At 37.4% G+C, this 12,804-nt stretch overlaps 2 protein-coding genes across 2 annotated transcripts; one reads left to right on the top strand and one right to left on the bottom strand.

Moving 5' to 3' along the window:
* The first annotated feature begins 3,674 nt into the window (after positions 1–3,674).
* On the top strand, positions 3,675–4,700 carry LOC128984969 (uncharacterized protein F54H12.2-like). The gene has a single exon (XM_054404340.1). It carries the CDS (start codon positions 3,675–3,677, stop codon positions 4,698–4,700), a length of 1,026 nt encoding a protein of 341 aa, XP_054260315.1.
* A 652-nt stretch (positions 4,701–5,352) lies between these two features.
* LOC128984968 (uncharacterized) lies at positions 5,353–12,115 on the bottom strand. The gene is made up of 4 exons (XM_054404339.1): positions 12,109–12,115; positions 10,374–10,595; positions 6,527–9,772; positions 5,353–5,453 (listed from the first exon to the last, which is right to left on the bottom strand). The coding sequence occupies exons 1-4, from the start codon at positions 12,113–12,115 to the stop codon at positions 5,353–5,355; spliced, it is 3,576 nt and encodes a 1,191-aa protein (XP_054260314.1).
* Positions 12,116–12,804: the final 689 nt, after the last annotated feature.

The raw sequence follows: 12,804 nt of genomic DNA, 5'->3' as shown, positions 1-12,804 counted from the left end.
TCCTAGAGACAAGGCTCAAATAAGACATTTAGCTCAGCAAGTGTATCCAGAAAACCCAAAATTTATTCAGGATGCCTACAATGATGCGACAAAAGCGCCTCATGGTTATCTGTTACTTGATATGAAACAATCAACACCTGATGAAATTAGGTTCAGAACAAGCATATTTCCTAGTGACGTAAATAATTATGTTTATGTTCCTAAAAACAACAGAGGAAAGTGAATATAAGTCAAGTGTTTGTGTTTTACTACTTCAGTCTATCGCCATGTCTCAAGCGGTCAAAAAGAATATTAACTTGTTACGAGCGATCTCGCTCATGACTCCCAGACAACGTAAAAGTGTTTTAAAAACAGCTGACAAGGACTTGATTCAGTCAGTCTGTGAGTGTGCTTACAATCTGTTGCAAGGTAATGTTAGTGTTACTCCTCAAGTGAAACGAAAACTATCTAAATATAAAGCAGTGCTAAGAAGATTGGTGAAGAAAGGTGAAAAGTTCAAAAGTAAAAAAACGATTTATTGTTCAGCAGGGAGGTGGTTTTGTACTACCAATACTTTTAAGTGCAGTGTTGCAAGCTCTCCTTAACTAATAAAACCTATAATGGAACACGCAAAGAAAATGATAATTATTTCTCCTGACGATCTACAAAGAATGCAAGCCAACCCCGAAACCCATGTGAAAAGTTCAGGTAACAGAAGCGATACCGTTAGTGAATTGGATCGTGAAATGTTGAGTCTGCTTAATAACAAGAGTCTTAGTGATCAGGATAAATGGAGTCAATATCAGCAGGTGTTACAAAGGTATTTGCATTTTGCGAGTCAAAAGCGAAAGCCTGTTCAGATACCTGTCATTGATTTGGAAACCCATAAGCACAAGTCTTTAAACACAGATGAGTTGGTTGAAACATTCCCTAAAACATATAAGTCTGATGTTAAAAATTTACTAAGACATATTGGGAAACCCCAGGATAAGATAGAATGGGATGATAATGGATTAGTTTTTATTGATGGAGTTGTAGTGGAAAACACCAATATAATTGACTTGTTGCATGATATAATAAGAGCAAGAAAAGCTACTCAGCCGCAGGGATGGAAACAGTTTATGCATGCTCTAAAGGATATAAGTACACCTATTGAGTTCATAACCAATCCATTTGCACGAACCTACTATGAAAGACTCAAAGGTTATGTTTCACCAGTAGATAAAAGTATCAAGCTTACGTCAAGTAGAACAGAAGAGTACAAGTTTTCACCACGTACACTGCGACCATTGTTTAGTGCACAAGAAGAATTTGAAACACCTTCAAGATCGACCCCACTTTCAACATCATTTGCACGTAGAAATAGAAAGCAAAAGTGGGACAGCTTTAGGTTCGACTAGATGTCAACAGATTTAGCAACTATCTATTATGACCCTGCACACCCAGCCGGATATTGTGGAGTTGTACCGTTATCGGAAGCAGCGTCTGCAAAGAAGAAAACTGTAAAGGAATGGTTACAATCTCAAGATACATACACACTTCATAAACCAGCGAGAAAAAGATTTCCCAGAAATAGGTATACCGTGTATTCAATCAATGAACTCTGGCAATGTGACTTAAATGATATGAGAGGGTTAAGCAAATATAATGACAATGTGAACTACATCTTAACTGTTATTGATGTTTTCAGTAAACAAGCGTATGCAAAACCGCTAAAAAGAAAAACCCCTGCAGAAGTGATTCGAGCATTTAGTTTGATTCTTTCAGAAACGCAAAAGCATCCCAAGAACCTACAGTCTGACAAAGGAACGGAATTCACAGCTAAGAAAGTAAAGCAATTTTTCAAAAGTAAAAATATAAACTACTTTACCACAAATAACCCTGATGTTAAAGCGGCTGTAGTTGAAAGATTTAATAGAACATTGAAAACTCGCATGTGGCGCTATCTAACACATAACAATACCTACAGGTATGTAGATGTTTTGGATGCACTGGTGAATTCATATAATCACAGTAAGCATAGAAGTATAAAAATGGAACCAATCGCAGTTAATGAGACCAATTCATTCAGAGTCTGGAAAAACCTCTATGGTGTAAAGGAAAAATTTGTTAAACCCAAACTATCAATTAATGATACTGTGCGTATTTCAAAAAGTAAAGGTATTTTTGAAAAAGGTTATGAAACTAATTGGTCAGAAGAGGTGTACAAAATTACAAATGTCCTTCAGCTTCCCAAACCAATGTATAAATTGCATGACCTAAACAATGAACCAATAGATGGATATTTCTATGAGCAAGAGTTGCAAAAAGTTAATCTTCATGACAGTAAGATTTTTAAAATAGATAAAATCATAGCCACCAAAGGAAAAGGTCCCAGTAAGGTTTACCTAGTGAAGTGGTACGGTTATAGTGACGATTTCAACTCGTGGGTGCGTGCTTCAGACCTTCAATCAATATGAATGATCAATTCTACCTCACGCTACCTAGTAACAGTTCCATGGGCTACTATCCACAAAATACAGTATCAAACTTCATTACTCAACTATCACGCCCGATAAAGCTGGACGGGTTGTGGGAAGTGGCAATAGTAGAGGTTCACTACCCCTGCTCTTTGTTGACTCTAAGTGAAAACAGTGTAATATACATCCATGCGTACCCAAAAGACACATATGAGCGGGTCAAGACCAATGCTTGGGAAAAAGACGAAGAACCCAATTATGATTTGATCGCTCCTATGATGGTGGTTGCAACATTGACACCTGGTGATTATATAAATGTTAAGGAAGTCATAGATATGATCAACAAACATGAGGTCATTCGTGATCACACATATTTTAATTATGATGAAAAAACTAAAAGAGTTAAAATCAACAGCCAGTCTCACGTGATACAGATTGAATTGTCGGACAAGCTAGCTCTGCAACTTGGTTTCAGTCCCGGAGAAAACGACTTGCTGAAGAATAACCAATCGATTCGCCCAGCCAACCTCAGAGTAGGATTACCCTCTCAAATGTATATTTATTGTGATATTGTGGAATCGCAGTTTGTGGGTGATTATATGGCCCCACTATTGCAAATTATTAATATCGACACAGCTGACTATGTGTATGGAAGTAGCAGATTCATGCAGTTTAACAGTCCCCACTATGTGTCAGTGTTAAAGTCGAGTTTTGAAAGTATGGAAATCGATTTAAGGGATAACACAGGAGCAAAGCTGCCATTTAAGTTTGGAACGTCCTGCGTTAAACTACATTTTAGAAAGAAAGCTGACAACTAAGAGAAATGGCTCTTAACGTTTATGACCCTTACTTGGTGTATTACCGTAACCAATTAGGTGGTGGTGTGAGTGTTGTGTACAAAGGTTCCCCATACCAAAGAGGGCACGGTATTGGCAGTTTCCTAGGTGGGTTATTTCGCACAATAACCCCTCTGCTACGATCTGGAGCAAAGACTATGGGTAAGGAAGCTATTAAATCCAGTCTTCACGTTTTGAAAGATGTTATTAATTCAGTCCCTCCGGAACAAGCTATATCTGCTGGTGTCAAGGAATTTACAAGTAATCTGAAACGTAAAGCGGATGAGAAGATTGATAGAGTGATGCAGGGGTCTGGCTATAAGAGGAGAAAAATCAACGTTACACCTCAGTCCCAGTGGTAGATACATCAGTTGGTCCAGCAAATAATTGGTTACACTCAATGTTCAGTCAAGTGGACTTGTATGTAAACCAAAAATTGGTTTCACCACAAAATAATACTTACGCTTACCGTTCGTACATTGAAACACTACTCAACTATGATAGCAGTGCTAAAGACTCACATCTATCCTGTGCTCTGTGGTATGATGACAAGTCTGGTGAAATGGATGATTGTGAAAGTAAAAATACAGGTTTGGAAAATCGCAGATATTTTACAAAGTCAAGCAATGTTGTAGATATGGTTGGTCATTTGCATGTGGATTTATTCAATCAGGAAAAATTTTTACTTAATGGTGTGGAACTGCGTTTACGTCTAGTGAGATCAAGAGATTCGTTCTGCCTAATGTCCAAAACAGAGAAGTACAAAGTCAAGATTGTTGAAGCAAATCTTTTGATACGTAAAAATAAAATAAATCCTACAGTGTTGTTGGCTCACAGCAAGACCCTGGAAAGTGGAACAGCCAAGTACCCAATAACAAGAGTTGAAGTGAAAGCTATGACCATACCCTCAGGCATCCAAGGCAAGACATTGGACAATGTTTTTCTGGGCCAGCTACCAAAAAGAATAATTGTTGGTTTAGTGAGCAACAAAGCATTTAACGGTGATTTCAAATCAAACCCATTTAATTTCCAATCCTACAAGGTGAACTTCTTCTCACTCTACGTTGATGGAGTCCAGATACCCTCCAAGCCGCTGCAACCAGAGTACTCTGAGAATAAGGAATTGTCTGTTATGGCCTATCACACATTGTTCAGTGGGACTGGAATACACTTTCTAAACATGGGTAACAGCATTACTCGCAGTGATTACTCTCAAGGCAACTGTTTGATGGCATTTGACCTAACAGCGGACTTATCAGCTAACGCCACCACTCACTGGAACCTCATTCGACATGGTAGTTTAAGGATCGAACTTGGATTCTCCGAAGCTCTAACTGAAACCATCAATTGTATCGTTTACGCAGAGTTTGACAACATCATTGAAATTGACAAAAATAGAAATGTAACTGTTGACTATGGGAGTTAAATACAAACACCATGTTTTGTGGTATGTCAGTAATACGCCTACAGTCTGCTGAGATGGATCGTAAAAATAGTGTTGTTTTGGATATACAATGTTTCAAGAATAACGATGGAGGTTACATAATCAAGGAAGTTGCTGCTATAAATTTAGACACGGGAAGTTTATTATTTCATCATATTGTTTGTCCACCGTTTGCCCGCAGGCTGTTGACAGCAGAAAAGCTAAGAGAAAGTTATTGGGTTACGAAATACTACCATGGCCTTGACTGGAATGATGGTGACATCCCGTACCATGTATTGTTGGAAAAACTAAAGATTTCACTTACTTCAACTACGTTTGTGCTCGTGAAAGGAAGAGAGAAGGCAGAGTTTATTAAAAGTATTTTACCGCTTTGTTGTACAGTTATTGATTTGGAATGTTTACACGCTCAGTCACTTGATGTGCTCAACAGTTTGTTTGCTTCAGACAGTTTAAGATGTAACAATCATCGCGATAGTTATCACAAGTGTGCACTGTCTAATTGTGTAAACTTAAGAAAGTGGCATTTGCTTACACAAAAATGAACTCCTTGCAAGTAGAGTGGTGTTTAAAGAAGCTACCAATTCAAAATGTTGGTGTATTCCCATCAGACTGTTTACCCATTAGGATTACACCCTCAACAGCGTTTGTAGTCAACACTGACCCGCACACCAAGAGAGGCACTCACTGGATCGCAATTTATCTGGATAAACACCAAAGACTGGAATACTTTGACAGCTATGGACAACCACCAACTGTTCCTGACCATGTTAACTTTATAAGAAGAAACTGTTGGCAGTACCACTTCAATCACAATATGCTGCAAGGCGAATTTTCTCCAGTTTGTGGACATTACTGTTTAACATATTTGTATTTTAGGTCACAAGGCTATTCAATGCAAGACTATGTATCTCAGTTTTCAACAAATGTTAATCAAAATGATTTTCATGTGTGTAACCTGTTTGACTATTGTTATAAAGGATTGTAAATAAAAACAAGTATGTATTGAAAATAACAAAAGGTTTTATTCTTTCCAAACCAAAGTTTATATCATACAATATTAAGTAGAATATTACACAGTAGAATATTATACAGTAGAATATCATACAGTATTAAATACAAAATTGATAATGATTTTTCCATTAAGTTAAAATTTATTTTCTTTTAACAATTCAGTTGAAATATAAACAAAAAGAATACAGTTGATGGTAAAAGAAAAGTTTAAATTAAAAGTGTTACAAATATTCTACATGAAAAATTGAAAAGAAAACATATTTTGTATGTAAAAAGCTCAGAATATTTACAAATATTTACTGTTTAAACAACTATACACAGTTTAAGCAACTATTTACAAATTAATAAAAATATTTTCTTAACATAGTGACTAGAGTGTTAAGACTAGAAATAATTGTGGAGGGGCCAATCCAATCTAGAAAAACTATAACTAATACGGGGAGACATGCTTATCTAAAAGATATCCACGTCAACAGCTGCACCCTGCGGTATGGTGAAGTGGCCGTGGGGTATTGTGTTTACCCCATCAGCGGACAAATGTCTCTTCCCATCATACACGCTAAGGGTGAGCTTGTTCTCACTTCTTGTATGAATTTTATGTTTTGACGATCGGAACGTTGTGTTTATCGTATAATAATCGTCATTTTCCTGTATGCAGTTTCTATAATGATCAGCTCTAAGTTTGTTCTTTACAACTGCCCTAGTTATACCTTTACATTTCTTTATTGATTGGCCCTCCTGTGGTACTATACAGTACACTTTTGTACGGACACCGAGAAATTCGAGAATGAACATACCGTTCATCTCATCTTTCATCTTGCCGATAACTTTAGCATTGATGGGGCTGTACGAGGGGTTGTCCCTGGGCAGCCCACTCGTATCCAAGTGCTCCATCAGAGAACGGAAACTCTCGTACAGGTCCTCTGTGAAGATTTCCAACACAAAAGAGTCTGTGTCCATGTACAAGAGCTTCACATTCTCTGCCCCAAAATGCCTAACTAGAACGTCATAGTAAAACGAGTACATGAGCTCCTTACTTAAATCTAGGATGGACGACCCTACGTAAATAGGCTTTTCAAGCACAATATTAGTTTTTGAAAAGTGGCAACCAGCCATTGAATCTGTAAAGATTGTACTGTGCAGATAGTTAGGCTTTGCAATGCATTTTTCCAACTTTCTCGCATCAGACACAATCCTGAAATCCATCCTTTTTCGATAGGATTCCATGGTTTTCCCAAAAATTGAATTATTGAAGTACTTGAACAAATCTTTCTCAAAATCATTTTTAGCCTGTTTACGTAGGTCCGTGTTGAGCTCAATGTACGACTTAAGCCAGGGAGATTGGTTGAACCTGATTACCCTATGGATTTTAGTCAGTTTCAGTCCGTGTTGGAGGGATTGTTTCAGGGATCGGTAGTGTAGGATATAGTTAGTCTTGTCTTCAAGGGTGGTAAGGAGTTTGGGCATTTTTCCACCAGGAGGGGCTTTCCTCTCACAGAGGAATGGTAGGTCTCTGTGAGCGTCATGAAGGGAAGGTGGGTATTCCAAGTCGACTTCCAAGGAGTAGCCGACTTCTGAATCATCAGGCACATTCACCACATCTAGATTTTCAATTTCTTCACGGCTAAGCCAACTGAAGCCACCTGTTGGTAGGTTTTGTGACATGGACCATCCATACAAATTATTTGCATCTAAGTATGTAATATACTTCGATGGTGAGGACTGATCATAACCTTCGCAGTGCTTGTTGTTGGCCACAGATCGTCTCTTACAAACTTGCGAAATTCCGCCCCTAATACTTTTTTCATAGAAGAGGTACATGTCATGGTCTTGAAGGGTCTCCAGGACAACGCCTGTATGCTTTAACATGCACTCCCAACTGAAGCTTGGAAGGGTCAAATAATGGGCAGGGTCCAGCTTGTGCGTTCTCAAGCTTGTCTCCCTAAAGTTCTCAAAGATGTCTGTGAGCAGCAGGACATCAGTGAGCATGTACAAATCACTGTATTGACCGAGGTCTCTAATGTTAAACGTGCGCCATACTCTCTGAGCATGAGCGTAGTCAGAATCTGAGATGTGCTCAAGAGAAAGCCTACTGTAAAATTGGACTTTTTCTGGTAACTGGGGCTCGTCTAAGGTAGAAAGAGAAGTAACATGATCGTATGGGAAAACACCCTTTCGAGTAAGCAGGTCAAACTGCTCATCTACAGGGAACTGTTTCCTGGTCTCCTTGAGGGAATCTTTTGGAAGGGATTCGGCCAACTTTGAAAGACTACAGGGTAGAAACCTTAATGTGTCCAGGAAACGAAGCTTAAGTACACCTCGTACAGCCTTCTTGAATGGGAGATATTTAGTAAAACTAATGTACTTTTCCTCAGATGTGGGTATTACGGAAATTTCACCTGGGAAAGCGTCCAGTTCAGGTATAATGAAGTGACCATCATAACCACTTAGGTTATGGAAGTAAACATTGATGGTGTTTTGCTCGTGGAACTTAAGGTTGCACGAGTTGTGGGCTGCGCCTCGGTACGTGTATGGGGTGGAGTGCATGTGATCCCTAACCTTTTTATCACTGTCCGAGAAAGCTTTGCCGCAGATGTGGCAGGTAGTGGCGGCTTGAAAAGCGCGTTCTTGGTCAGGGGATAGTTGTGGGGTCATGTGCCTGTCACCGTACAGAATATCACCGATACGCAGCGCATCTTGTCTCACAGACTTGACAAATTCTTTGGCTGCATCGGGACCTCTGTAACGGCGGATTTCAGTGAATACCTCCTGCGAATCTTTGATGAGGTAACAGTACGAGTATGGGACATGGTTATGAGTGATGGGGTTGTCTGACAGTGGATCATTTGGTTGCATGTACGTCTCAAAATCAGCATAAATCACAAAACGCTGTTTTTGAGACCGCTCAGGATGTTGGAAGGAGATCGTGGGGTCTTCAGAAAGGTCAAGTCTTAACGGTGACTTAAAGCTACAGTAACGTTCATGCTCAATCAATCTCTCTTGTGGACTAATACCTAGCTTATTGTTAGTGTCCTGAAAAAATGCGAAACATTTCTTACAGCTAAATATTTGTCTACAGTCTTTGGTCAGCTGGCTATGTACTAATGAATTGAAATCTTTTATATACACATAATGCGATTTTTGATCTTTGTTGGTTAGAAGCAAAAGGTCTCTGTGATCTTCTAAAGGTGCATCACACACTTTCAGCGGATACACAGCACCATCCTTATCCAAACCAAATACATTGATAGAAATATTGTTAACTTTTTCGAAGATGTGGATATCTTTTAGTTTCACCGGGAAATCGATACATTGCCAATTGTACTTATCTGCCAATTCTCGCGGGTAGTTATTAGGATCTCTAGCGTCTCTGCTAGTCACAAATTTTGCCAAAATTGCAAAGAAAAAGCATCTATCGTCCAGGTTTCGGGTGTTGACAACACCTTTAAACCTTTTCGGTAGTGGTATGTAACCCGATCCTCCCCTGAGCGGAACGTAACGATTTACCCTAACTTCGAATTTAGTGACTCGCAGAAAAGCCCAGCCTGATCCCTTCATGACCAACTCTTCCTTTTCATGGATGAGTTTGGCAAACATGTTGGAACAGAACTGTTCTATATCTGTAGCCTGCAGGAGAGGAGTGAACACAGTTTTGAAGTTACGCAAGCATGTCTCCCCTTTGACATTTTCAAATTCACATTCCATGAATACATTTATCTTAACACTATCATACATCTCAAGGATCCTAGCCAGCAGGGTGACCAGATGCTCAAAAATAAAAGTTAAGAACAGCTGCATCGTGAACTTACTGCTGTACAACGACTTCTTTAGCTCGTACGTTCGAAGCCGTGACTGGAAGGCCGACTCGGTCACCCTGAAGCCAGCTACATCATCGTCCCCACCGTTGGAGGTAGTAGGCAGCTGCGACGTAGTCGACTGCGCTGCATTCCTCTCCTTCATGGCGGGGCAGGAGAAGTTGATGTGTTCTATGAGCTTAGACTTCCGAGTGAAGGTTGCTGCGCAGTGTTCACAGCTTACAGAGGCTGGAAAAGTGAAGACATTGTTGTATAAATTATGCTCAATGTTTGAGTCATAAGGATGAACCCCACATCTTTTTTTTAATAAACTGGGAAAACTCTAATCACCCGCATCATTTGCCATTTGGCTTAAAATATCACAAATATCTAAGAAAAAAACAAAAGAAACCCATTTTAAACTTTCATTGCACTTTTATAAAGATAAGAAAAAATATAAAACCCACTCTATAACAAATCCACACTACAATTTTACGATTAACATTAAAAAATAACAAAACTTTAAAGGTGTTTTTATACAAAACATAACAAGAATCAAACTTGCCCCATACCATACAATCCCAACTTCTACAATGTTACGTATAAATTCCATTAACGTTCAATACACTATTTTACGGACGAATGAGTTAAGTGAAAGTGTTAAAGGCACAACATTTGTTAGGAAGCATAGGAAATCTTTTATTTAATTAGTATCACTTTCCATAAATAGGACATCGTATTAAAATATTATTTATTAAACATTTTTTAATTTTTGTTGTTAGGTAAACCTTTGTTACTATAGTGATGAATCTTTATCAGATACTGTTTAAGAATAAGATAGCGTACTTACTAGATGAATCATGGTCCTTCATATGGCGAGTCAGGTTAGAACGGCTAGCAAAAGCTTTTTTGCAGCTGGCACATTTGAATCGCTGCGGCTCAACCTTCTGATGTCGGGAGTCAGTTGGCAGCTCAGCAGAGGATGGACCCTGTGTTAGGGGTTGTGATGGTACAGTTTCAGGCCATGACGGACCAGGTACAGCTTCGTCACAAGCATCCAACCTCAGGCGTTCTGGAAACAGGATATTACTTGAATTTATATTTAAATAAATATAAACATGCTAACTCACCCCTACACACACACACACACACACAACTATTTATTGTATACAAAGCAGTTTACTCTGTTTACAGATTTTTTTTGTTTTTGACACCTAGGTTTTTCTCAGACTCATTAACGACAAAACTATACACTACTTAATATTTCTATAAGCTGTTACAGTTATGTTTATCATAAAAATCTTCTTTTTTTCATAAGAATCAAAGTTGTCGTGTGAATCTGTAATTTTATGAATAGGCAGTTAACTAATTCTATCTTCAAGATTTAAATTTACGATCTTATAAAACCAATGTATCAATAGCTCTAATGTCTACCTAAAACTTATTGGAATGAGTCAACATATGTCTTTGCAGGTTAAACTTGGTCAGGTAGTTTTTCCCACACTCGTCACACTCAAACGAGCCGTTTTCTTCCCCATGCTTAAGGTTATAATGCCTCAACATGTTTCTTCGGACTGTGAAGGAAAGCCCACACACAGAACAGATGAAAGCCATCTGAAACATTTTTTAATTTTTTAAGTAATATGGTAGCTATAAAATTAGAATAACTGGATTTCAAGCGATGGTTCGACTTTAATTCTTTAAATAAATATGCGTCTAAATAGTGATCTTGGGAGAAAAATATTTGTATCATTTACAACAAAGTTTTGTTAAACTCTTGATTAAATAATTAAAAGAAATATGTGGATAGTATTAAGCTTAAAAATAATTTTAGCATTTATACGACATGTTCTTCACTACTCTTACAGTTAACATTTCTACTCTATTCCCTCGCTTCTTATTATTTTGTAACTTTAAATATGCTAGATATCAGACCTTATGAACTGTTACATCATCAAATAATTTAACTGTTTGTTACCCCTGAGGACTTATAGAAAAGATATATTTCAATAGTTATTTAAAATATAAACACTAACTTGTTTACCGTTAATTCCAATTGAAATGTAAGTAATGCATATTGAGGGTAATTAATTGTTATTAGAACTCACCTTATCGAATACTGATGGGCTATCGTAGAGTGGTGGTGGTGGCGTTGAAGCGTACTGGCAGTTGTCAACTAAGGGCGAAAGTTGCGGTACACAATGACACACTGGTCAAGGGGTAGTGTTTATATAGGTGGTGAAAGTTAGTTGACGTCACGACAGGATATTACACATCCTCTTTCACCCTCAAACTCTTCTTAATGTTAAAAACAACTATATTTTAAACATATTCACCTTGACACCAATAATGTCCTTAAATGTCTAAGTGTTTGTTTCTCATTAGGTACTCCTTTACTGTTTTCGCAACTTACAATTTATATTAGTCAGTCATATCACAAAAAGAATACGATTAATAGCAAACAATTTGTGGTTTTATTTCCAACCGTGGGCTCACACGTTTTTGGTTTTTTCTCCCATATTATGTATACGGACCTAAATCGAACTTTGAGGGCTTACCAAGGACCTATGATTCCACACACTGACTTGACATCTCCCAAAAAGGGATATGTAGACTTATATGGTTTTAGAATGACACATAAATCATCAAAACTTATCTAATAGATTAGCTATAATCTGTGTAACAAAAGTACGTTTACCTTTCGATATTTAGATTGCAATTTTCAAAATATTTTTAAAATTCTCAATATACACATTGCTTAAAACGGACTGGCAATTTGTAGTAGTAAGTTTCGTTTAGCTTTACGTTGCTTTAAATAATAAGCAATAAGAGAAATTTGTCATAAACTGACAAGTAGTCGGATGATTTTAATCCTGCGGTGTAAGTAAGAATGAAACTTATGCCAGTAAACTGTAATTAATTACTACAAGTTCATTAGTTTACACACCTTTAAGCTTGCTTATAAGTACTTTTCAAAACTAAAACTTTTATTAATCCAATCAAGAATCTAGGTAGAATAGACTTAAATCACTTTTTGTTACTAAGCGTAAAACATGTATTTTTTTTATTTTTTGTTTTGTTTATTCAGTAATCCATAGCAGATATGAAGTTGTGTTAAATAATTCGTTTATTCATATTCTTAGAGTATAAGTCTGGAAAATTTATATCAAGTAAATCTTAGTTCTCAATAGATTAACCGTATGCTTATTTAATCATAATACATTTGATTTATTTTTGTAATTTGTACACTTAAACAAAATTCTGTTATATGCTTTAAATGG

Source organism: Macrosteles quadrilineatus, unplaced genomic scaffold (assembly GCF_028750875.1).
Source record: "Macrosteles quadrilineatus isolate MER2022 unplaced genomic scaffold, UCM_ALF_1.0 Scaffold_2__2_contigs__length_208266976, whole genome shotgun sequence".
In the NCBI taxonomy this organism is placed as follows: Eukaryota; Metazoa; Arthropoda; class Insecta; order Hemiptera; family Cicadellidae; genus Macrosteles; species Macrosteles quadrilineatus.
The sequence above is the reverse complement of the archived record's forward strand: the minus strand, read 5'-3'. Positions and strand labels throughout refer to the sequence as shown.

Bases quoted from the DNA above. Each gene is read 5' to 3' on its own strand.
- LOC128984969 (XM_054404340.1), top strand. From the start codon at position 3,675: ATGTTCAGTCAAGTGGACTTGTATGTAAACCAAAAATTGGTTTCACCA.
- LOC128984968 (XM_054404339.1), bottom strand. The intron at 9,773-10,373 runs GTAAGTACGCTA...TCACTTTTCCAG, and splicing joins GAAGGACCATGATTCATCTA to CCTCTGTAAGCTGTGAACAC. The intron at 5,454-6,526 runs GTATGTTCATTC...GGTTGTCCATAG, and splicing joins GATGAAAGATGAGATGAACG to CTGTCAAAGTATTCCAGTCT.